The 26763-nt window shown below is 39.6% G+C and overlaps 1 protein-coding gene across 3 annotated transcripts in view; it reads left to right on the top strand.

Annotated features, from left to right (window-relative positions):
- The window catches only part of SNX1 (sorting nexin 1), a 42166-nt gene that overhangs the window by 3259 nt on the left and 12144 nt on the right, over positions 1-26763 (top strand). For all 3 annotated transcript variants that reach the window (XM_047861758.1, XM_047861757.1, XM_047861756.1), the window contains exons 2-7: positions 12065-12173; positions 17808-17935; positions 18484-18550; positions 23479-23522; positions 25477-25618; positions 26333-26411. In XM_047861758.1, coding sequence (XP_047717714.1) covers positions 12065-12173; positions 17808-17935; positions 18484-18550; positions 23479-23522; positions 25477-25618; positions 26333-26411 — 569 coding nt within the window. The remainder of the gene's footprint in view (positions 1-12064; positions 12174-17807; positions 17936-18483; positions 18551-23478; positions 23523-25476; positions 25619-26332; positions 26412-26763) is intronic.

Here is a 26763-nt window from a genome sequence, read left to right as displayed (position 1 = left end):
ATTTGTTCTACCACAGAGAGCATAATTATTTTTAGTTAGATTTTGATCCAGGAAAATTGAGTTGCTGAGGAAACTAAAATGCTACTTGTAAGCCATTTCTTGAGCTGCCTGTTCTGATGTTAATCTTCAGAAAGCCAAGACTCCCAAGATTCCTTACTGCTTAAACTGTGACTTTTTTTGTTAAATAGTCATTAAATACAAATTATATTCCAATAAATGTTTTAGTTGTGAGCCAGTGTGAGAAGATAGGGGATTGCCTGTGTCTTAAGGAATAACATTGAAGAATAAAATAAGAACAAGGGCTTTGAAGGCTGATTAAAATCCATCCATGGGATACCTGGGTGGCTCAAGCGGTTAAGTGTCCAACTTCAGCTCAGGTGATGATCTCACTGTTAGGGAGTTTGAGCCCCGCATGGGGCTTTCTGCTGTCAGCGTAGAACCTGCCTAGGATTCTCTGTCTCCCTCTGTCTCTGCCCCTCCCGTGCTCAAGTTCTCTCCCTCTGTCTCTCTCTCAAAAATAAACATTAAAAAAATCCATCTAGATTGTTACTTGGGCAGAGTACTTAATTACTTTGTATGGTTTCCTAACCTGTAAAATGTGAGTAATAGTAGTATTTATGTCCACCATTGTGAGGATTAAATTAGAATACCTGTGAAATAACTCATGAAACAGTTGAACATTGGAAACGGTAATTAAGAATCAAAAAACCAACAGAATCTAATAATGTATTAGAAAAGTTACATATATAGTTTATCAAAATCAAACCAGTAATAAGATTGATTTGATTAGCTAAAAGTCATCAAAGAAGGCACTTAATGACATCAGTAGCATCTTATTAAATTTACCTTCGTGGTGTGTTTTGTTGTGTATTGGAGGCAAAGGAGGAGTATTAAAAAATTGGGAAGGTGAGGCATATAAAATTTAAAATAATTTATGGTAGGCATGTAATATCCTGGACAGTGATGTAACAGCTGCTGTTGTTAATCATCCCATCTGTTCCTTTTTAGAGCCCAAGAGGTTTTGTTAATACAGTAATAAACGTATGATTTACGATCAAAAGAGTAGCCCATGATACGCATTTCAGAATCTGCAAACCAGTTACTAATAGGATAGACTGGAGTAAAAAGGATTATTAACACAAATCTGAAATCATTGTCTTAAGACTGAAAACCAGCTGGGAAATACCTTAAAATGGTTCTTAAGAATACCTAAGACCTGAGGCGCCAGTTAAGTGTCCAACTCCTGGTTTCAGCTCAGGTCGTGCTCTTAGAGTTCATGAGTTCGAGCCACATGTTGGGCTCCGTACTGACAGCTGGTTGGGATTCTCCCTCTCCCTCTCTCTCTGCCCCTCCCCCCCCAAAAATAAATAAAAATTTTTTTTTAATTTTTAATAAAATAAATTGAAAAAGAATACCTAAGATCTTATCTTCCTTCTTTCTGCTCCTTACTTTGTGGGCCTATAAATAAAAAGATCTAAAATTCTAAATATATTATCTGAATGTTTGATCGGACCTGAATCTAAATATGTATCTTTTTAGTTAAAACTTTCTTAGCTCTGGGATAAGATTAATTTTTCCTCTTACTAAAAGGAGACAGCAGGGGCGCCTGGGTGGCACAGTCGGTTAGGCGTCCGACTTCAGCCAGGTCACGATCTCGCGGTCCGTGAGTTCGAGCCCCGCGTCAGGCTCTGGGCTGATGGCTCAGAGCCTGGAGCCTGCTTCCGATTCTGTGTCTCCCTCTCTCTCTGCCCCTCCCCCGTTCATGCTCTGTCTCTCTCTGTCTCAAAAAAAAAAAACACACTAAAAGGAGACAGCAATTTTTGGCCCTCCTAAATCTTAATACTATGTTAAAAAAGACTAAATGGCATACATATTGTTATGCCTCACTTAACCTCCTTGGTCTTACTTCTATACTTCTAAAACTGAAGGATAGAATTGAAGCAAGTTTTTTATTTACCTTCCCAGGAGTTCTTATATGCCCATCTCTTTTTAGCAGTATGCTGGGGCCACAATTAGATCTGCCTTGTAAATGAAGAGAACTGTGGAGGTTTTTCTCATGTTAAGAGGAAGAAGGAAAACATAGATAAAAACTTCATTTCACATTGTGGCCAAATCTGGTAACTACTTCTTACAGTGATCCATCAGACCAATTAGAATTTTTTCCCAATACTCATATTCTTGCATTGAAACCCTAGTAATTACAGAAATGGCTAGGAAGAATAAAACAGAATGAAGGAATAGCAGGAGGCTTGAAAAGTCATTTATTGAATAACTAGTCTTTGATTAATCAAGACTTATTTACATATTCTCTCTGGTATTTAAGACTAAAGAACATTATAACTCTTATTGGTATTCAAAAGTCATGGATAGCAAGTGGTTTCTGATTGACCATGTTTCATAGACTATAGTGAATTACAGAACTGTAAGTTGTGTGTTAACATTTAGACAGGAAAGGACATGTTATTTTTAGAATCCAGCCCTACATCTGTGATCAATATGTATCCTGAGGGAGAATAAATCAGGGTTTTTTTACTGTATGAAAAACATACACAAAATTTACCATCATAACCTTTTTAATTATAGTGTTCAATAGTATTAACTATACTCACATTTTTATGGAACAGATCTCTAGACCTTTTTCATCTTGCAGTTCTGAAACTCACTACCCATTAAATAAAAACCCCCCTTTTTCCCCTCCCCCAAACCCCAGGAAACCACCATTCTATTTTCTGTTTCTATTAATTTGACTACTTTGAATAATCTCATATAAGTGGAGTCATGCAGTATTTGTCCTTTTGTATCTGGCTTATTTCACTTAGCGTAATGTCCTCAAGGTTCATCCATGTTCTAACATTCATCAGAATGTCCTTTTTAAGGCTGAATAATATTCTATCATATGTATGTATATACCACATTTTGTTTATCCATTCATTCCTCAGTGGACATTTGGGTTGCTTCTACCTCTTGGCTCTTGTGAATACTGCTGCCAGAACATGGGTATGTAAATATCTTTTCAAGACCCTGCTTTCAGTTCTTTTAGATATATACCCAGAAGTGGGATTACTGGATCATATCGTAGTTCTATTTTTAATTTTTTTTTTTTTTTTTTTTTTTTTTTACTTTAGAGAGCAAGCGGGGGAGAAGGGCAGAGGGAAAGAGAATCCCAAGCAGATTCCAGTTCAGCATGGAGCCCGACGCAGGGCTCAATCCCACAACCCTGAGACTATGATCCAAGCCGAAGTAAAGAGTCACACACTCAACTGACTGAGGCACCCCCATTCTTAATTTTTTGAGGAACCTCCCTACTATTTTCCATAACATCACTGTTTTACAATCCCCAAACCAGTCTATTTCCTTTTGTGTGCTTATAGGATAACTTCTTTAGATCTGGACAGAATTTGGTAGTTTTAACTAAAAGCTCTAAGGAGATTGGTCGTTTAGCTGGCTAATATTTTAATTCTGTTCTACAAAATACATGGTGGCTGTTCCCAAGGATGTAACATGTCCTCAGTAAATTTCTTGATAATATCTTTTCTCTATTATTAATCAGACTTAATGTATGTAACAGTATTTTAAAAAACTTTTTTTTTAATATTTTTTTAATGTTTATTTTTGAGAGAGAAAGAGACAGAGTGCAAGCAGGGGAGGGGCAGAGAGAGAGGGAGACACAGAATCCGAAGCAGGCTCCCGGCTCTGAGCTGTCAGCACAGAGCCTTAAGCGGGGCTCAAACTCACAGACTTTGAGATCATGACCTGAGCTGAAGTCAGATGCTTAACTGACTGAGCCACCCAGGCTCCCCATAAACAACAGTTTATTGCTTAGTTTCTTTAGTTGATGGTGTAGTTATAACAAATAGTCATGGGTACGTGTTCCTCTAGTGTATAGTATTTTCTATAGGCATGTTGTCTCAAACACTTGTTTTTGGAGCTAACATCACGTTAGGTGGTCATATTTGGCATTGAAAGATCAGTAGTTGAAATTCCACATTTTTGACACTGATCTGATACATATGTTCTTGAAAAAGTCAGCAACTGGTGTTATATTCAGATATTCGTTTTTAATGCTCAGCTCAAATTGTAAGCAAGTTTTACTACTAATAAGTTTAGATTTTCTTGAAGTACATAGAGTCATTGATTTCTTGATCGTAGAATTGTACTAGCAGTTAACTTAGTTTTCAAGGTGATGCAGGAAAAGCTAACAAAAGTATTTACAAAGCAGTTTTGGAGATAGAGGGACGAGAGAAGACTTAAAGATGATTAATAACTTAAAATGTATTTAAAATTCAAGTTTGGGGCTTATGAGAGAAGCAATAAAGGTTGCCGTCAGACTTCCTGGTTTCTGTAGGGAGCTGCTGCTCCTTTGCTTATTCAGGTGTTAGGGTAGTTCTTATGACACAGCCTTTTTTTTTTTTTTTTTTTTTTTTTGGTTGGGAGGGGAGAGAGGAAAAAGAAACTCCAGTTTCTCTTGGTACTCAAAGCTTCTCCGTACTCTTGAGTAACTGTTGGCATAAATAAATGAGTAGTTGACAGTTACTAGAGCAAGTAGCCATAAGTATCTATCTCATCTCCAGGAAAAGCCTGTTGCTCAACTTTTTCTGGCTTATTCTCTTGCTTAGTCAGATGGACAGCTGGAACTTCATTCTGCTTTCAGAGCACATTTGAACTGAGTTTGCTTTTTCAAAATGGAAGTTAAAGCACTCATTAGAACTCTGATCCTACTGCAGTTTTCTGGGCCCTTCTAAGTTATATTAGCTTGAAACGCAAAAAGTTTAGTAGGGAAATTACACCAGAAAATTCAGTTGATTGTCTGTAGCTAAATTTTGATAGACCATGGTATGCCCTTTCACTTTGATGTCTCTCATTTTCCCCACCCTTCCGGCTTCCCCTTTTTATTTTCATAGTCTTAGAGAGACTAGCTCAGAGGTTCTTTACCTTTTTTGTGTCTTGGACCCATTAGCAGTCCAGTGAAGTCTGTGGAACCATTCTCAGAATGTTTTTAAGTGTATAAAATACATAAGATTACAAAGGAAACCAATTACACAGAAATGCAGTTAGCAAAAGCTTAAAACAATTTTATATTAGTAATGTGATTTTTAATGCTTTATGTAGTAAGATCTAAGGATAGGTATAATAACTACCATAATTTTTTTAATGTTTATTTTTGAGAGAGAGCAGAGAAGGGGCAAAGAGAAAGAGAGGGTAGACAGAGGATCCCAAGCAGGCTTGGTACTGACAGCAGGGAGCCCAAAGCGGGCTCAAAGTCATGAACCACAAGATCATGATCTGAGCTGAAGGTGCATACTCAACCAACTGAGCCACCCACGTGCCCCACCATTTTAATTTGTAAATAGAGATGAGCATAAATGATATTTTGAGAACTTTAATAACTGTAGTGTCAAATAAAATTATCTGATTTCTATTAGTTATAGTCTCAAGTATTGCTATTACTATTATGGTTTGTTGCCTATCTTTGTAATTGAAGATAATGCTCAATTTCAGGTAGAGGTTAGTGAAAAGGAAATTGTAATTTTATCCCCATCTAAGTTCACAGATATCTCCTGAATTCCCCTACTTTAACTCCTTCAACTGTAAAGGGGGTAATATTGTGGTATCATTTGGGTTAATCAAATATTTAATCAGCTTGTAAAGTAAGATGTACTCTATTCCCAAATCCAATGGACAGTAAATTCCATTCTCCCAAGTACAGAAGCTTTTACAGCATTTTTGAAACATGTGGAAGTGGGTATGGTAAGTAAAATAATTGCTGCCTCCCTAAGATGTCCACATCCTAATCCCAGAAGCTGTGAATGCATTAGGTTACAGAGCAAAGGGTGATTAAGGTTAAAGATGGAATTAAGGTTGCTAGTCAGCTGACCGTTAGGTAGGGAAATTAGTCTGGGTTATCTGAGTGAGCCCAGTGTAATGACAAGGATCCTTTAAAATGAAAGTGTCAGAAATTGACTATGGAAAAAGAGTACCTACAGAAGAGAGGTACAGAGAGATGCAACCATTGTTGGCTTTGAAGTTGGAGGAAGTAGGCCATCAGTGAAGAAATGTGGGTAGCTTTTAGAATCTAGAAAGATCAAGGCCACAGATTCACCCCCTAGAATCTCCACAAAGGAATATAGCCATGGTAACACCTTGATTTTAGCCCAGTGAAACCTATATTAACTTGTACAAAACTGTAAGTTAATAAATTTGCATTGTTTAAACTGTTAAATTTGTGTTGCAGTAGGGATAGAAAGTGAATGCGCCGTGCCACTTAGCTTGTTTTTCTATGGATGTAGAGGTGGTAAATGGATCAGTATTTCATGCCAAGGTCTTCAGGGGTGACTTTTAAAGACTTCATGATTGCCCTGTTATGTGGGTGTAACTTCTGGGCATGGGTTTTTCCTTATCTTCCTTGCCTTGTTACATTAGTATGATCACACGATTCTGTAGCTCTACCTTGCCTTACTAAATTATTTTTTTTTTTTGCCAGAAAATCAGTACTGTAGTTCTCCAGAAGCACAGTTACCTTAGCTTTTAATTTAGATTCGACCTCTAAATGCATTTGAGGGTTTTAACAGTGCTACCCTTTTGGGGTCTCTTGAATAATGCAAGGCTTCTGCATGGAGCAAAGAGCAGTTGAGCAATATAAGGAAGAATCACAACTGGTTAACTTAAAGGGAAGTTACCCAGAATCACAGTAGTACCTTTCAGGACTGAATGACTATGTCAACTGTGGGGGACAGCAAACCCAGGTCTGTCCTTCCCGGAGCTGAGAACATTGTGGCCTGCCCTCATGGTTTGAGGATGGTAATTGGTGAGGAATACCTGTTTGCTCTTAGCACAAGTGCTCTCACTGCAGATCTTTCTAGTGCCTCTGTGAGAGTTAGATTAGGCTGTCTGTGTGTCTTGTAATTATAAACAGAAGTACTTGAACTTTTAAACAGGAGTATCACTGGAATGACCCGATAGAATTAACAGCCTAAAGGAGGCAGCAGGTGTTGGATAGCCTAGCCTAGGATTCTGTCACTAAAGGAAGAATGCCTCCTTTATTTCAGAAAAAGGAGAAGGTTGGGGGGATGGGGAGGTAGGCAAGGCTGTTGTCTTACTTTACTAACTATATCACAACCATACTGTTTTCATCACAGAAAATAGTTGTATCTATTGCCTAGAAATTTAACCCCCTTCAAAAAGATGAAGTGGCGCCTGGGAGTCTCAGTTGGCTAAGCGTCCGACTTCGGCCCAGGTCATGAACTTGCAGTTTGTGAGTTCAAGCTCTGCGTGGGGTTCTGTGCTGATAGCTCAGAGCCTGGACCCTGCTTCGGATTCTGTGTCTCATTCTCTCTCTGTTCCTCCCCAACTCGCACTCCGTCTCTCTCTCAAAAATAAAGATTAAAAAAAAAAAATGGAATGTTTTGTGATTTACTGACAAGAGGTTTTTAAAATATGAATTATAAAGCAAAGCTTATTTTTAGTATTCATTTTGCAGCTCAGCATAATCAGTGTGCCTCTCGCCTCCCTCAAAATGAGTCCTTTCTGAAATTATAACTCTTGATTCAAAATTAGCTTTTTTTTTTTAATTTATTTATTTATTGAGAGGGAGGAAGAGGGAGAGAATCCCAAGCAGGCTCCACGCTGTTAGTGCAGAGCCTGATGCAGCGTTTAAGCCCACAAACTGTGAGATCATGACCTGAGCTGAAATCAAGTCAGACCCTTAACCAACTGAGCCACCTAGGCACCCCCAAAATTAGCTTCTTAATGTAAATTATACCTTAATAATACTGATTAAAGATTAGACTTTTGGGGTGCCTGGGTGGCTTAGTTGGTTGAGCATCCAACTTTTGCTCAGGTCATGATCTTGCCCTACATTGGGCTCTGTGCAGACAGCTCAGAACCTGGAAACTGCTTTGGATTCTCTATCTCCCTTCCTCTCTGCCCCTCGTCCGTTCACATTCTCTCTCTCTCTCTGTCTCTCTCTCTCTCTCTCTCTCAAAAATAATAAAAACTTTTTAAAAATTTATTGAAAAAAATATTAGACTTTTAACCTTGGGCATAACATATGAAATGTGTTATTATGCCCAGGTGAGTATTTATTTTGATGACAAGCTGTTATTACAGACCCTAGTCTCATGGAAGACTTGTTTTCTGTTAACAATTCTTTGTGAATGTGGGATATTATGTCCATTTCTTATCCTTAAAAATAGGTCTCAACTTTTACTGAATCTGATTTTAAGTACAATTTGAGAATATTATGCCTCAAAGGCCACCTGGGTACTGGTACTCCCCAGCCTAAAGAAATAAGCTTAGTTTGTCCAATGCCAATCCAGATCATTCAACTGAAATAAATTTGGTAAAGCCAAAAATAAAACAGATACAAAAAGAGACAAACTTGTGTGCTATATGATATACCCGAGAGAGGGTTATGTAAGAAACTTAAATAAACTTAACGGATACTTATGTAAGAAAAGTGTACATCTGACTAATGTTGACTTAGCATAGAAAAATGGGCAAAGAACATCAAGACAACAAGTAGAGGGGTTCAAATGGCCAGTAAACACATGGAAACAAGGGTTTTCACCAGAGAGCACCTGGGTGGATCAGTCTTAAGCATATGACTTCAGCTCAGGTCATGAGCATCTGGTTTGTGGGTTCAAGCCCTGCATCGGGCTCTGTGCTGACAGAGCCTAGAGTCTGCTTCTGATTCTGTGTCTCCCTGTCTCTCTGTCCCTCCCGCACTCACGCTCTCTTCCAAAATAAACATTAAAAAAATTTTTTTTTAAATAATTTTCACCAGTCAGCCTGGCAAACAGTTTTTAAAAGAGAAAGAATTTGGAGCACCTGCCTGGCTCAGTCTGTAGAACATGTGATTCTTGATCTTGGGGTTGTAAATTAAAGTGGCATGTTGGGTGTAGAGATTACTTAAAAATAAAATCTTGAAGAAAAATAGAGAGTGCTAAATGTTGCTGGGGGTATGACACACGTTGTAGGGGAGGGAATATAAATTGGTGGTCTTTGTGGAAGGCAGGTTAGCAGAGCCTTTGAAAATGTTATGTTCAATAATTCTACCTAAGAATCTGTTCCAAGGATGGGCACCTGGATGGCTCGTTGGTTGAGTGTCCAACTTCAGCTCAGGTAATGAACTCATGGCTGTGTGTTCAAGCCCACACTGACAGCAAAGACCCCACTTGCCATCCATTGTCCCTCTCTCTCTGCACCTCCCCTGCTCATGCTCACTCTCTCTCAAAAATAAACATTAAAAACAATATATCTCAAAGAAATAATCAAATGTGGACTTATGTATAGGGATGAGTATCCTAGCATTATTTGTGATGATAAAAACCTGTAAACTGTAAGTGTCCCTCCTTAGGGAGATGACTATGTTGTGGTATACCCATACAATAGAGAGTTAAATCACTAAAAGTGCGATTTTTGTTCAACTCTTGATGACGTGAAAAAATGCTCAAATCGTGTGGGGCGGGGGTGGGGGGTAGAATACAAAGCTTTACACACATAGAAGATTAATTTTATAAAAGAACTGCAGAGGAAAGAATAGGGTAGCAAATACAGTAATCAGTCTATCTTCAGCTTTCTTTGAACTCAACTGGAAGTAGTTTGGTTTGGGGGATGGAATCCCAGAGTATATCTGAGGAGTTTTCTATTCTCACAGGTAGTTGTTACCTAGCATACCTAGCATACTTGGAGCACATGTCTTTGTTTTTAACACATGTCACATGTCTTTGTTTTTAGCTCATGTCACAGTTCTAGTCAAGTGACTTATGGTTTGGGCTTAAAAGGGGATCTGGGGGAGGAAGAGAGGCAGGCAGCCATGCTCTGGTTGTCTTTGGAATGTTCTGGGTCTGTCTTTTTTGATTATTATAAGGAAAGGCAGGCTGGTGTTCTAACATTGCTTCAGAAACTGTTCTTAGTGTTTAAACTTCCGACTGTAGATGAATCAGAAATGGAGAGCTTGTTTTATTCATCTCCATATCACAAGAATGTGTTAATCTAGGTGTTGTTTTTTTTTTAAATGGCTAAATTCTAACCTGTGCCTTTCCTGTTGCTTCAGTCTCCCTGGTAAACTAGTAAATTACATTTGGATACATATATGTATATATTATGTATGTATATGTATATATATACATATGTGTGTATATACATATATATGTGTATATGCAGGCACACACACACACACACCCTTCGTGTGCCACAAGCTTTAATCTCTCCTAGATCTCCATTTGGAGATGACTGGTATCTGTGAGAATTGAATTAAAAGAAATCAGATGGCTGTGGCGCCTGGGTGGCTCAGTCCGTTAAGCGACTGACTTTGGCTCAAGTCATGATCTCACAGTTCATGAGTTCGAGACCCTCGTAGGGCTCTGTGCTGACAGCTCAGAGCCTGGAGCCTGCTCCGGATTCTGTGTCTCCCTCTCTCTCTGCCCCTCCCCCGCTTGCACTCTGTTTCTCTCTCTCTCTCTCTGGGAAATAAATAAACATTAAAAAAAAAAATCAGGGGCGCCTGGGTGGCGCAGTCGGTTAAGCGTCCGACTTCAGCCAGGTCACGATCTCGCGGTCCGGGAGTTCGAGCCCCGCGTCGGGCTCTGGGCTGATGGCTCAGAGCCTGGAGCCTGTTTCCGATTCTGTGTCTCCCTCTCTCTCTGCCCCTCCCCCGTTCATGCTCTGTCTCTCTCTGTCCCAAAAATAAATAAAAACGTTGAAAAAAAAAAAAAATCAGATGGCTTTTTGTGAGATCCCCATACTGTACAAGAGCACTAGAGTATGTATAGAAAGGAAATACGTATGTAGGAAAGTAGTTGGCAAAGTATGAGGCAAAAGGGAACCGTGGATTTTGCTTTGCCCTATTATCTGTTGTCTTTGTCTCTGCAATAATTTTTTTTTGTTTTAAGCACCTAGAGAACAGGATCACTGTCTTTGAGTTGGTATAACATTTAAGCATATGCAACTAAGTATTCATTAAACTTTTATTAGCATAGAAAAGTTCCAGTAGGAGCATTGTTTGTTAACATAAATGTACATATTGGTAGCAGTTTTTTGCCCGAGGGTGGCTCCAGTATTGAGACTGAGATGTTTGCATGGCAAATTCAGAGTACCCAATAGATCTGTCATTTTACATTTTCTGTTGGGTCAGAAAAGGCCTGTTTCTGAGGAACAAACTCCCTCAGATTTGTTAAGGAAATGTTTCATAAAAGATTCCTTAAATCAGGTCTTTTAACTGATTTGGCCTTGGGGTCTGACTTCAAAACGCTGCAATACCACACCATGGCTTTTGAAGCCAGATTCCCAGCGTTCTGTTCATGTTCTGCACAATCCAGCTTTGTTCGCTCTGGTACCGGTCTGGGGCCCCACCCAACCCTTGTTTGCGGGTGATCACTGAGCTTTTGATAAAGGCCATCAACTGACTGTATTTTTACCATGTGCCCAGGAGGCTAAGTGTGACTGGTTTTTATTCTGCTAGCCTGGCATGGGTGTGGTTGAAAATTGTGTCTGTGTAATTTAGGGATAAAATTATCTTTTTATCAGATAAGTTGTATTTATGAACAGCATTAGATATAAAATGTCATACCTTCCTTTGTCTGTCATGGGGTCAGGATTATCTACCCAACTGGGTTTCTGTGAACAGTTTAGTCACGGCCACACCATAAGGTAGGATCAGAGCTTTAATTCTGCACTCCAATGTGGTTTACTGGTCACTAGAATGTGCCCCATCAGCATTTGAAAGAATAAAGGTCATCAAGTGAGAAGGAGAAATGCATTTGGATAGGTTCTTTTGAAAATTATCTTGTGTACACATACCCATGTCAGTATCATATGCTTTGGAATAGGGCATTTCAGCAAGGTTATGGTGTTAGAAATTAACCCTGAAATCTGTGAGTTTATTTTAGCTCTGTGATTGGGCAGTACTTACATCACTAATGATGATTTGCTGCTTATTGAACTGACTGAATCGTGGGCCCGTCTTCCCTAAACACCTGGGGGTGCAATTGAGGGATGCATTAAGTCACTTTTTAGGTTTGTTTTTAATGGTACTGTTTTATTCAGAGTGTCTCTTCATTTTCAGAGTAAGCCCCAGTCTCCAAAGAGAGTTGCTTCCCTTCCCATCAACAATGGCTCCAAAGAAAATGGTATCCATGAGGAACAAGACCAAGAACCACAGGATCTCTTTGCAGGCAAGTATGGACTCATAACTTACACTAGAAGTCTTCTAAGTTGCTGAGTTAATAGGCAAGATGTATATTGGAAACATAACTCCACATAAGGATATGGTTATGGAGGATTCCAAATCATGTAGAATATAGTCCCTGCTATCAAGATTCTGACAGGTTTAGGGAGTAAGACATAAACATACAGATCGAGTTAGACAAGCTACTAAACAGTATAAATGTGGCAAGAATGCTAGAAATACTGTCTCAGATCTTTGAGATCAGACTAAAGTAGTAGCTTTAGACTTTTAAGACCAAGACTCATAGTAAGAATTACATTTTGTGTCATAATCCAAAATATATACATATTTATATAAAACTGAAACAAAGTTTTATTAAGTGACTTGCTTTTACAATACAATCTGAAATTTTCTATTGTTTCTCCTTTTTTTTTTTAACTGCTATTTACAACCCGTTGAGTTGATTTCATAGTTCACCAAAGAGCCACAGCCTGCAGTTTGAAAAACATTAGTATGGTGTGGGGTTTCTTAACCTTGGCACTAGTAACATTTTGGGCCTAATAATTATTTGTTGAGAGGGCCTCCCTGTTTTCAGCAGGGGGTGATTTTGCCCCCCAAAAGACACTTGGCAATGGTGAGAGCCATTTTTGGTTGTCACAGCTGGTAGTGCTATTAGTATCTGGTGGATAGAGGATGTAAATGCTGCTAAAAACCTTGTAATACACAAGACAAGCCCTCACAAAAAAATTATTTAGCTCAAAATGTCAGTAGTGCCCACATTGAGAAACTCTGGCTAAGAGTGACTTTGGAAGACTTCCTGGAAGAAGCAGAATTTATGTAGGAGAAAAAGGAGAAACAGTATTAATGGTTGGGCAGGTAAGTTTGAAAGCCAGTCAATAAACTTGAACCAGAGCAGGGAGTTCTTAGAGAAGCCCTGGAAGAAAAGGCTTGAAATGTAGTTTGGGAGGCTTTTAGACATCAGTAATAATTACAGTTTGAATTTTCATCCTACTGTCAACTAAGAGCCACTGGCCATTTTGAATAAAGAAAGTGATATCAGGGGCTCCTGGGTGGCTCAGTAGGTTAAGTATCTGACTCTTGATTTGGGCTTTGGTCTTCATCTCCTGGTTCATGGGTTCAAGCCACATGTCAGGCTCGGTGCTGACAGTGCAGAACCTGATTGGGATTTTCTCTCTTTGCTCCTGCCCTGCTTGCACATGCACTTTCTCTCTAAATAAATACATAAATAAATTTTAAGAAAAAATAGAGTGATATGGGTAAAGTAATGTTTGGAGAAGACTAATCTAGTGGAATTACTATATAAAATGGATTGCAGTAGAGAAAAACTAGATACTTCAGAAGGCAGTTACAGATTTGCTTAAGAATGAAATGGCAGGGCACCTGGGTGGTTCAATCGTTAAGCATCTGACTTCGGCTTAGGTTATGATTTCATGATTAGTGAGTTCGAGCCCCACATCAGGTGATTTCAAGCCCCACTTCTGGTAAGCCCTGCTTCATTCTGTCTTTCTGCCCCTCGCTCACTTGCACCCTCTCTCTCTCAAAAAAAGAAAAGAAGAGGGAGAAGAAAGAAAGAAAGAAAGAGAATGATATGGCAATCACCAAAAATAAGAGGATATAAATGGGAAGGGAAAGGTGAAAACTTTTCAAAAGAGAAATCAACAAAATTTGGTTGTTGTTGTTGTTAGTGATTGGATGTAATGGACATCCAAAAATGGGAATTGAAGATGGAGTCAAAGGTTTCAAATCCAAGGATTAAGAAGAAAATGAGCATTTTGAGAACTACATTCTGAAAGAAGAAACTGGCTTTGAGGGAAAAGTGAGTTCGGGTTTGAGATATTTTAAATTTGAAATGCAAAGGAAAATGCCCAGGAGGTGATTTGAATTGCGGTACTCTACCTGGGGAGAGAGGGAGGAACGGAACACACAGGAGTTGTTTTCCTAGAGTGAGCAACTCAGAGAAGAGTGGTGAGCAAAGGGAGACATGGGAGGGCAGAGGATAACATCTTGGGAAGGTCCTCTCATTAGAACTCTGGTAGGAAATTTAAAAGACGTGAAAGTGGGGTGCCTGGGTGGTTCAGTCGGTTAAGCGTTTTACTTTGGCTCGGGTCATGATCTCGCAGTTAGTGAATTTGAGCCCCGCGTTGGGCTCTTTGCTGACAGCTTGGAGACTGGAGCCTTCTTCGGATTCTGTGTCAGTCTCTCTCTCTCTGCCTTTCCCCCGCTTGCACTCTTGTCTCTCTCTCCCTCAAAATAAATAAACATTTAAAAAAAATTGTTTTTAAAGACGTGAAAGAGAAGTTAGAATGACTTTAATCATTTATTAGAAGATTTTCCAATTCCTTTTATCTCTGAAACTTAAAAGTACACACTGTTCATTCTGGTAGTAATTGTTTTGGATAAAGTTACTGGAGGAGAAATGCAATTATCTAATGAATTATCTTTAGTTATATGGCAGGTTAAAAAGGGTTTTTTCTCAGGGCGCCTGGGTGGCTCAGTAGGTTGAGTGTCCGACTTAGGCTCAGGTCATGATCTCACAGTTCGTGAGTTCAAGCCCCCCGTCAGGCTCCGTGTTGAGGGCTCTATGCTGACAGCTTGGAGCCTGGAGCCTGCTTTGGATTCTGTGTCTCCCTCTCTCTCTGCCCCTTCCCACTCATCCTGTCTCTCCCTGTCTCTCAAAAATGAATAAACATTAAAAAATTTTTAAAAAAAGGGGGGGTTCTCTCTGGGTCCTTAACATTCATATTATCTTTCCTTATAAGAAGACTTGAAATCTTAGTGTGACCGAGTTACCCCTATGGCTGGATTTTATGTACATGAACATGTAGGCAATCTTTATCACGGACATATTTATGAGTAATGAAGATTCTGATTTACTTTGATCCCCTACTGTTTTCATAAGCAGCCAGTACCTGCCTCACTACTAAGAAAGGAACATGAAAGGAATACCTGTAATGAGGCATTTAATTTAGGACTTGAGTAGCTTCTCAGGTGTCTTAGATATGGAATGTGGAGATTTAAATGTTCTGAGTTTATTTTCCACATGATTAGTTCAGTGACAATCTGAGTCTCTGTGATGGAGCACAAAGGCTTTTCCATTACTCTTGTCAAGAGTGCAGAGAAAACCCCTTTAAAATTTTTAATTTTTATTTTTTTATTTTAGTGAGAGAGAAAGAAGCAGGGGAGAAGCGTGGGGGGGTGGGGAGAGAGAGAGAGAGAGAGAGAGAGAGAGAGAGAGAGAGAGAGAGAGAAAATCTCAAGCAGGCTCCACACTCAGTGAGGAACCCAACACAGGGCTCAATCTCATGATCCTGGGATCATGACCTGAGCTGAAATCAAGTGAGATGCTCAGCCAACTGAGCTACCCAGGCACCCTGAAAAAACAAACAAACAAACAAAAAAACCCACTTTCTAACATAAGATTAGGCATCTTTGTCACATGAATATCAGTAAAAGATACATAGCTCTTCAAAAGGCTTTCAGTAGCACTTAATAAGTGAAAGGTTTAAAATAAGAAGTACCTCCAGGGTGCCTGGATGGCTCAGTCAGTTAAGCATCTAACTTCCTGCTCAGGTCATGATGTTGCAGTTTGTGGGTTTGAGCCCTGCATCAGGCTCCACGCTGACTGTGCAGAGCCTGCTTGGTAGTGTCTCTCTCTCTCTATCTCTTTTTCTCTCTCTCTCTCTCCTCATCTTCGATTTGCATGTGCACATTCTCTCAAAAAAGTGCCTCCTGTTTCATTTCCAAACACATTTGTTAACTTAATTATTTACTTGGGGTCTACATGGTGTAACTTTAACATACTTCAGTTGGTTGCTTGCTCCAAAGAGCCCTACCACCCTGAGACGTTTATCATGTGTACTTTTTTTTGTTTTGTACACCCACACCAGGGTCAGATTACATAGCCACCTTCTTTTCCTGTAGTTACCAGGTTCCAACAGTGTGACATCCATGTTTGTAGGCATGATTCATATTTAATGATTAGAACATTGATCTAGGACTTAGTTATACCTTATAGACCCCCATCTCTGGTTTCATTTTAGCTCCAAGGAAAGTCTAGAAAAGAAAAACAAATAGCTTTCTTTGAATTTTCTAAGAGTAAAATTGAATGCCTACTGATCAGGCTAAACCCAAGTAGTTATTTATGTTTTTCTTTATTAAAAAGGAAAAAAAACTTAGCTGTCTAGGTTTTGAACTTCTAGTTCTATGGCTCCAAGTTGAAAGTGCATTCTTTTTATTAGTCAAAAAAAATTTAATGTCTAAAAATGGTACATAATGCTCTTTTAAAATCCCCTTTCTAGAACACTTACGGAATGAGTTGTTGTGCTCAACTGAGATTTTCCCAGATAGACAAAAGCAATTTTAAGCACTATTTTTTTAACGGTTTTTATTAGAAAGATTTTCAGATGTTACAACATCTTTTTATCCCCCTTGGATAGCGTGTGTTAAACATAATCTTTGCAAGATGATCTAAAAGTATAATTGTAAATTTTTTAATGTTTGTTTTTGAGAGCGAGACAGAGCGTGAGCAGGGAGGGGGCAGAGAGAGAGGGAGACACAGAATCTGAAGCAGGCTCCAGACCCTGAGCTGTCAGCACAGAACCCGAGGAGTAGCTTGAACCCACGAACTTCTGAGATCATGACCTGAACCGAAGTCGGACACTTAACCGACTGAGCCACCCAGGTGCCCCTGTAAACAATTCTTAAACTGTGCTAAACATTAAAAAAAAGGGGGGGAGGGGACACCTGGGTGGCTCAGTCGGTTAAGCGTCCGACTTCGGTTCAGGTCATGATTTCACACTTCGTGGGTTCGAGCCCCGCATCGGTCTCTGTGCTGACGGCTCAGAGCCTGGAGCCTGTTTCAGATTCTGTGTCTCCCTCTCTCCCTGCCCCTCCCCTGTTCACGCTCTGTCTCTGTCTCAAGAATAAATAAACATTATAAAACAAAAAAAACAAAAAAAAAAACCAAAAACTGTGCTAAAACAACATTGCCAATCTCAGGTGTGACGAATAGTGTCTTTTCCCAAGTGTTACGGGTGTTTGTATTTTGGGTCTGTTTTTTCTAGCTTAACGGTTTTCCTGATTTCCTTTGATGTCATTTTTTTGCTGTCAGTACGTCTAACTCTAGCTGAACTCACTCTTCTTTTACAAATAGTTATAACAGGAATAAATAGAGTTTATATAGGGTTTTAAGGGAATATTCCTAATAGTAAATTGGTAATAGTAAAGTAAATAGTAAAGTAAAATAGTAAAGTAAATTCCTAATTAGTAAAGTAAAATCTGACTTTGGCTATGTAGTCTTTTTGCTTAATACCTGATTCTTGCCTAAATTTTATGTAGGAGAGGATAGCTAAGCAGTTGTATTTGGAAATGGGAGAGATTGTTCTGCCAAACTAGTGCCAAAAGAGCACTTCTCTTACCATACTCCCCTTTTATCTATGTAAAAACTTCTTCCCTTGTTCTGTTCACCTAGGTCAAATTTCTCTACTCTCACTCTTTTAGTTTGAAAACGTGTAAGTATTGTGAGTGGTTGCTGTTGTTTTTTGTCTTAGCCTATAGAACTGAAGTTTAGCCATCAGAGACCCATTATGGATCTGCATTGTAAAATATCAACTATTTTTAGATGCCACAGTGGAGCTCTCCCTGGACAGTACACAAAATAATCAGAAGAAGGTGCCAGCCAAAACGCTGATTTCTCTTCCTCCACAGGAAGCCACAAATTCTTCTAAGCCCCAGACAAGCTATGAGGAGGTGAGACTTTGTGCTATTGGTCTTGTTTCTTTTGGATTTTTAGGACTGTGTTGCCAGTCTAAAGTTCAGTTGACTATGAACCTTGAAAAAATATTTATGACTCTTGAAGAAGACTTTTATGGTTAATGGACAGCCAAAATCCAATAAAGAACTCTTTCCTGGTCAGAGTATCTATTACCCAGAGGATAACACAGAGGCTTTCAGTGAACACTAATGATACTTAATGTCTGAAGCTCCCATATTCAAGAGTATAGTCTTTCCTCATTCTCTTTTTAGCCCAACAAACACAAGTCTTCCAAAATCTAGTAATTATTTATTATGATCACAATAAGGTTTTAGGTGAATAGATGTAACAAAGTCCTTTGAGCAATCTTCACCTTAAAATTGTGGAGGTTGATTCATTGGAATATTTGGAAATGGACAGAACTTAACACTGATGTGTAGAAGGATATAAATTAATGTTGTTAAATTGAAACAAGGTAAGTACAGGGCAAAATTAACAGCCTTTTTTGTGTATTAACTCTCATGGTTTGTCTTCTCTTTAAAAGCTAGAGGAAGAAGAACAGGAAGACCAATTTGATTTGACAGTTGGTATAACTGATCCTGAGAAGATAGGTAAGTGTACTTGAACATCCTTCTGATGTTAGGATGTGGCCAAGGAAAACATGGCTAGCCAGTTTCTACATGGTTACCTCTAGAGCTGAATTAGCAAATGTGAAGTGCTTCATCATTCTCTCTCCTGTAAGATTATTCCCCTTGCTATGCTTCTAAGGCTAGAAATAGTAGTTACCTAGTACTCTATTAGGCTTTTTTTTTTTTTTTTTTTTGCTTTTGGGAAAAAAAAATCAGAGACTTTAAATACTATTAGAATTCTTTCTTAAAGATTTTATTTTTAAGTAATCTCTACATCCACCATGGGGCGTGAACCTACAACCCCAAAATCAAGAGTTGCATGCTCCACTGACTGAGCCAGCCAGGTGCCCCAGAATCCTTTCTTAAAAACCCAAACATTGTGTGACACCTGAGCTTAGTCAATTGAGCATCCGACTTTGGCTCGGGTCATGATCTCACAGTTTCAGAGTTTGAGCCCCTCTTTGGATCCTCTGTCCCCCTCTTTCTGCCCCTCCCCTACTTGCACTCTCTGTCTCTCAAAAATAAACATTTAAAAAAAAAAAACCAACCAAAAATTCCTTTTTCCCACAGAGTTGATAAGACCATTTTACTTTTCTTTGAAATCATAAATTATATTTAAGCATCCTAAAACATGTTCTAAAATTTGAGGGTACTAAATTTGTTTTTCTCCTAAAAAGTTTGGAATTCTTGTTACATATTATTTATCATGCATTCTTGATAGCCTAAAGAAGTACCTGAGTCTGTATCTCTCTTTGATAGGTAATGACTAAAGGACCTGGTTGAATTTTGGTCAAGTTCGGGGGAAGTTGGGTTTTCAAAAAGCACAATACATAATTTTGGCCAGAACTTGGGTTTTCTGGATGGCCTTCCCATGTCACAAATTTGTGAAAGCTATTATCGAGCAGAGAGCAACAGGCCTCAACTTTCCTTGTTCTAGGTACAGTCCCTGAGAAAAGAGGCTTTACAGAACCTTTCCTCCTAAACATGGGTGCTGTTTATATGGTCAGGAGGAAAATGTAATTTCCAACCCTTTGTTCTGAACTAGAAACAGGAAATTAAAAAAAAATTTTTTTAACATTTATGCAATTTTGAGAGACAGAGACCAGGTGCAAGTGGAGGAGGGGCAGAGAGAGAAGGAGACACAGAATCTGAAGCAGGCTCCAGGCTCTGAGCTGTCAGCACAGAGCCTGACATGGGTCTCAAACCCACGAACCGTGAGATGATGACTTGAGCTGAAGTCGGATGCTTAACCAACTGAGCCAACCAGGCACCCCTAGAAACAGGAATTTATAAACTGTAATTAGACTTTATGCCAAAATGGTTTGTTGAGTTTGACTTTTCCTAGATCGTTGCACTGGTAAGATGTTTATGAGCATGTTATACAGTTTCCCCATCCAGGAGGAAACTGAGAACTACTAGGTGAAATGCAGCTTTCCTGTCAGGTCACAGTATGGTCCGTGGTAGAGCCTGGGCCAGTACTTTGGATTACATGTGCGGGGTTATTTTTTGCCTCTCCAATATTTATAAGTATTTTGTAACACATTGATTTTAAGTTAGTTAAACTTTACCTGCTTTATTTTTTTTTAATTTTTTTTTTAACGTTTTATTTATTTTTGAGACAGGGAGAGACAGAGCATGAACAGGGGAGGGTCAGAGAGAGGGAGACACAGAATCTGAAACAGGCTCCAGGCTCTGAGCTGTCAGTACAGAGCCCGACGCGGGCCTCGAACTCACAGACTACGAGATCATGACCTGAGCTGAAGTCGGCCGCTTAACCAACTGAGCCACCCAGGCGCCCCAAACTTTACCTGCTTTTAATCCTTAGTAGAATAAGAATAATTGAATAATACTAATTGTTTTAATATTTAAAAGTCATAATGTTTTAGGGACGCCTGGGTAGCTCAGTTGGTTAAGTGTCCGACTTCAGCTCAAGTCACGATATCACAGTTCGTGAGTTTGAGCCCCCATGTCGGGATCTGTTCTGACAGCTCAGAGCCTGGAGCCTGCTTCGGATTCTGTGTTTCCCTCTCTCTGCCCCTCCCCTGCTCATACTCTGTCTCTCTCTCTCTCTCTGTCTCTCAAAAATAAATAAACATTCAAAAATAAATAAAAGTCATGATGTTTTGAAAAAATAATTAAATAAAAGTCATGAAGTTTAATAGACGAGAAGAGGGAGGGAGTATATTAGTTTCCTACGGCTTCTGTAACAAAGTACTACAAATAGAGTGCTTAAAACAACAGTAATATATTTGCTCACAATTCTGAAATCATGGTGTCAGCAAGGCCATCCTCCCTCTGAAGGCACTAGGGAAGGTTTTCTGTGTCTCTCCTCTAGCTTCTGGGAGCCTCAGGCATTCCTTGGCTTGTAGCTGCATTGCCCCAATTTCTGCCTTCATTGTCACATGACATTCTACCTGGGCATCTTCACATTGTCTTCCCTCTATATATGTCTGTCTCTGTGTCCACATTTCTCTTTATAAGGACAGAAGTCATATTGAATTAGGGCCCACTACTACTGACCTCATTTTTACTTGATTGCTTCTTTAAGACCCTGTTTCCAAATAAGGTCACACTCTGAGATGCTGGCGGTTAGGACTTTCAACATATCTTTTTAGGAGTACAGAATTCATTCCATAACAGTAATTTAAACATCCTGTGGATCAGATTTATTTAAACACAGATCCCTTTGGTGATAAGCTTTCATTCCCTTTATCATAGTCTAAATTCTTAGTCACGTTGATGCCAAGAAACCAGCTGCTCAGAGCATGTTCATATTCAGGACCTGATCTTGGGGCACCCTATCTGGCTCAGTTATTGGAGCATGTGACTCTTGATGTCAGGGTTGTAAGTTTGAGCCCCATGTTGCATGTAGAGATTACATTAACAAAAAACAAAAAAACCTGATTTTTACAACCACACCTTGTATTTGTGTGGGCTGTTTATTCAACATGTGCTTCTCCTTCCCACATCTAAATAATTAGAAACCAGGTGCCTGGCTGGCTCAGTTGGTAGAGCATGCTACTCTTGATCTCAGGGTCATGAGTTAAAGCCCCACACTGAGATTACTTAAAACCTTGGGGCACCTGGGTGTCTCAGTCGGTTGGCCATCTGACTCTTGATTTTGGCTCAGGTCATGATTTCACAGTTCATAAGATGGAGTCCCATGCTTTGAGTGCAGCCTATTTAGGATTTTGTCTCTCCCTCTCTCTCTGCCCCTCCCCTGCGCATGTTTTCTCATTCTCTCTCTCTCTCTCTCTCTCTGTCTCTCTCTCTCTCTCTCTCTTTCTCTGTCTCTCAAAATAAATAAACGTTTTAAAAAGTGAAAACAAAAAATAAAACCAAACAAATAAATAAATAGGATCCCACTTCTACCAGGATGTGCTTTTTAGAGCCATGGTAATTTGCATATGCCATCTCCAACTCTCTGAAATTATTTAGGAAGTTAATGTAAATTTAAAACTGCTGTATTACTAGCCCATTTCCATATTTTATGAACTCTGTGTGTACATGCAGGTATGTTTTCCCTCACTCATTGCCTCAGTAAAAGCAGCTGATAGGCTGGCAAACTGATGATCTTGCTTTGCTGTTAGGTGTTACGTATGTTTGCACTTAGGCTTCCTTTTTTGCAGGCACTAAATTACGGGGTTGACCACTTGGAAATTTGACTATGACCTCTGAATGAAATTTTGAATACTTTTTCTATAAAGTAAATTTAGATTTTTTTCCTTTTAACAGTGGTAAATGTTCTTGGTAGTGTTAGGCGATGTAGTGGTTAGAAGAGAACTAACAGTGGTAATTGATACGCAGTAATTTCTAAGGGTTAGTGTATGATTTCTGTTTCACGTACACCCTTTTGGTAGTATTAGAAAGGTAGAGAAGATAAGCCCTTCCTTCCCGTATAATCCCCAACTTCTCTATGTACTTTTTAAAAACAGGCATTCCTAGCCGTCTCTTTGAAACCAGGTTGCCTGCTGTATGTGCCCTGCCGATCCAGTACTGCACCTTCTTCCCCTGGGCCCTCTCCCAGGACCAGTTCAGAATCATAAGCACCTAGTAATTGTTGACCTAGGTTTTTCTGTTTGGTGTGAGGAAGAATTGAGTGGGGGAAGAAGGGAACAAAACCAACCCAAAACACCACATTCTAGCCCTGGAGCTTTGTCAGAGTCCACTGTATGTCTTTTCACTGCTCAGGGAGTCAATGGTGCCTTTATGTCCCTAAGTGGTCTAGGTCAGAACACTACCACAGAGAAAAACAGTTGCTTGAATCCTAAATTATTTAACAGTCAAAGGCTTTTTCAGAAAAATAATTCCTCCAGGAAAGAGATTTGTGTGACATCAGGCAGCCGAAGCGTCTTCCTGCCAGGCCCTTTGCTCTGGATGAACATGCTAGATGAGAGAGGTCAGTGTCCCCCAGCGCCAATGGAGGGGTCCGTGACAGTATTTCTGAAAGAGCAAACCGAGCCCAGAGCTAGCTTAGGGTAGAACTGCTTGTTTCCTTTTACATCAGTTGCTTCCTTCTCCTCCTGCTTTATACAGCAAGAGAATTGTTTGATTTTAGACAGATGTGTATAACCAGCCCAAATATTGGCATGGTAACAACCGATGGATTGTCAGTATCCAGTGCTGCTTTGTGAAGGGTATAAATGGAGCCTGGCCTTGGAACAGGGGGCTGACTCTCTTGTTTAACTCAACCTGGGACCCCGCCAGCATCCGTGGGGGCATGATATGTGCCGCAAAGACCTTAAGGCAAAGTAGGAGATTGTAGGATAGTTTATAAAGCTTGGAGATGAAACAAGTGTCTCTTCTTATACAGGGCCCCTGTGGTTTATGATTCCTGGTTAGATATTAGCAAGATCAGCACTGCTTTAGTTTGCAGAATACTCCTCTCACGCTTTCTTGTTTTCCCACAGGGGATGGTATGAATGCCTATGTAGCCTACAAAGTTACAACACAGGTGAGTCCAAGCGACCCAGCTGGTAACCAACTTAATAGACTTGGGTGTTTATACCAAGAAGGTCATCATTCAGATTATTTCTGGGTATTTCCTTAGTTTCTTTGCCAACATCCTCCTTCAAGTTTACTCAAGATGGAGCAAGCCTGCATCCCTTTGGTAATCTCATCTGAGCCTTTCCACTTTTCTTCCAGAGAGCTAACACTTCAGTGTGAAACTTTGTAAGTTTTATTAAGACATGTGGTATCTCTGACATTTTTCCCGTCCTTTGTAGGAACTTTGTGGCTTAGAACTAGTTTGGTGGATTGCCCCAAACTATGTCATCTGTTTAAAAATTGTCAGTTCTTATGAGGTTTCCTGTGTGGAACTTCTTTTAATACTTTCCCTGCCCTTTTACCCCTCAGGTCTGGTCTTCCTTTTTTATATAACATTAATGCATACAAAACTTACACAATGTTGTATGCAGGTTATGAAGCATAAAAAATGAAGCCCCGAACCTACCACCAGTCTTAAGATGAGTACCATTGAATCTGCCTGCGTGTTTCTCCCTGTCATATCCCCTGCCTCACACCTTAAGGACAACCACTCTCCTGAGTTGTCTCTCATTTCCTTTATAAAAATTGTTCACATATGTATCTCTAAACAATATGCTGTTTTGCTTTGTCCTTAAGTTTCATAAAAACGGCATCATGCTGAAAATAGCGCTTTCTTTACTAGCATTGTTTCTCAGACCCATCCATGTTGTGTGTAGCTGTAGTTAGTCCATTGTGTGATTATAGCATAATATATTTATCTGTTTTCCTGTTGTGAATATTTGGCATGTTTCCAGTTTCTGTAATTATGAACCACGACCTTTCTTGCACATGTCTCTTAGTGCACACGTAGAAGAGTTTCTCTAGAGTGTATAAAAACAGGAGGAGTCCCCCAGGGTACTAGATAGAGCAGATGTTGAGGAAAAGGAATATAAACTTTTGTTTTTGTTTCTGTTTTTTTTAATACAAACTTTTAAAAAAGTCTTTGTACCAATTTATACTCCCACTGGCATGTGTGTAAAAGTTCCCATTGATATACTCCCCTGCTAACAACTGGCAAGGACAGCCTCCTTAGATTTTGCCTACCTGGTGAGTATTAAATGATCTGTCATTATGATATAGGCCTCGTCTTTTTTGCTAGAAGTTTCCTTTATATTGTCTTACTACTACTTGTTGGCCTGCCCCCTGTGAGTTCTAGATCCTGTGACACTTTAGAGTTTAAAGTGTCTACAGTGTAGATATTTCACCTGATCCTCCCCCCTCTAGTCTGTCTTTTGTTTCCAGCGGCAAATACCCTTAATAAGGCAGTGCAAGATGAATGGGTTGTAGGTGACCATAGATTTCCTCTTTAAACTAGACTTCAACCTCTGTTTTCTTTTATTTATTTATTTTTTTAAAAATTTTTTTTAGCGTTTATTTATTTTTGAGACAGAGACAGAGCATGAACAGGGGAGGGTCAGAGAGAGAGGGAGACACAGAATCCGAAACAGGCTCCAGGCTCTGAGCTGTCAGCACAGAGCCCGACGCGGGGCTCGAACTCACGGACCGTGAGATCATGACCTGAGCTGAAGTCGGACGCTTAGCCGACTGAGCCACCCAGGCGCCCCCCTCTGTTTCCTTTTAGAACAAGTGTTCTCAACCTGGAAGGAGAACTGGATTTGAATTTAATTAGTTGCCTTTGTAATGCTATACATTTTGTTTTATGCATTTAATATTCTTATCCTGAGAAGGGCTCTGTAGACTTCCTGACAGAGGAGACTGTAGTTCAGAAGGTTTAAGAATCTCAGCCTTGGAGAAAGTTATTTGCCAGGTGGCTAAAGGACAGGGATCTGGGAAGTAAACTCCTTTCACATCAACCAGATGACTTTACAGATACTCATCTTCTATTTGAAATGATATCGCCTTGTGTTTTTTCTGTCCCCAAGACGAGCCTACCAATGTTCAGGAGTAAACAGTTTGCGGTGAAAAGAAGATTTAGTGACTTTCTGGGTCTTTACGAGAAGCTTTCGGAGAAACATTCTCAGAATGGCTTTATTGTCCCTCCTCCACCCGAGAAAAGCCTAATAGGTAAGCATGTGGTCTTTAATTCTGCCTGGATTTTTTCCTTTGTGTTCTTTCTGCAATATACTTTCTACTTAGTATATGAGAATACTTCTCTTAACTGTGGAATCTTATGGTTAGGAAAGAAATATTTCCAATGTTTTCCTGTGAATCACATGAGGCCTAGAGAAATAGCATGTTTTGACATGTACTCTTCCCTTGGGTGCAGTAGGAGGCTATGCTTTGAGCTTTCACAGCTCTGTGTGTGTGTGTGTGTGTGTGTGTGTGTGTGCGCGCGTGTGTGCGTGCACGTGTGGTGTTTGAGTTTGTATTGGTATCAGGGGTCTTAAATGATTCCTAATTCCTCCAGATTGAAATGTACTAAATTGGATGGAGGTTTGGGGGAGCTGAGGAACCTTCCCATTGCCATCAGTTGATGTTTGTTCATCTAGACTTAGAGTCCTGTGGCCCTTTTAGAAAACATATAATATTCTGCAAGTCCCAGAGTTGAGAACCTTCAGCACTTTGAGACTAGTTCAAAAAATGATTCTCATGTAAAGAATCTTTTGTTCCTGTCTCCTCGCAACGTAGGGGTGTAGAAGTGGCCTCTGGTTGTTTTTAGTAATGCTGTTCTCATTGCCTTTCCTTTTGTGGGCTTTCTCACAGGTGTTTGTTTGTTTTGTTTTGTTTTTTAATTCATGATGATTTACAGTTATTTTTACTTTTTAAATTCCATTCCAGGAATGACAAAAGTAAAAGTTGGGAAGGAAGATTCCTCTTCTGCAGAATTTCTTGAAAAACGGAGGGCCGCTCTAGAAAGGTAAATGCCATACATCCATTTTCCTGAGTAACATAAGAACAAGTGAAAAGCTGAAACAGACTTAATTATGAAACATTCGCTTGAGTTAGTAGAGATGAGACTTGACTGAATTAAAGATTCACACCTCTCTTAGCTCTCTAACCTTTCCTTGGTCTCTGACCTTCCCACCTTAGGAACAGACCATCTTCTTTTCTTTCCTCACCCTAAGTGAGCAGACAATGATATTCTCTCTTGCAGTCAGATATAATTGGCTCTGAGGTCTCTTTCCGAGCAGTTACTTTTCTTCTCTCTTTGGAAATGTGAAGAACATGAATTTGTGCTTATTAGCAGAGTCATACTTAAGTGCCTTATC

Source organism: Prionailurus viverrinus, chromosome B3 (assembly GCF_022837055.1).
Source record: "Prionailurus viverrinus isolate Anna chromosome B3, UM_Priviv_1.0, whole genome shotgun sequence".
Lineage (NCBI taxonomy): Eukaryota > Metazoa > Chordata > Mammalia > Carnivora > Felidae > Prionailurus > Prionailurus viverrinus.
The sequence above is the reverse complement of the archived record's forward strand: the minus strand, read 5'-3'. Positions and strand labels throughout refer to the sequence as shown.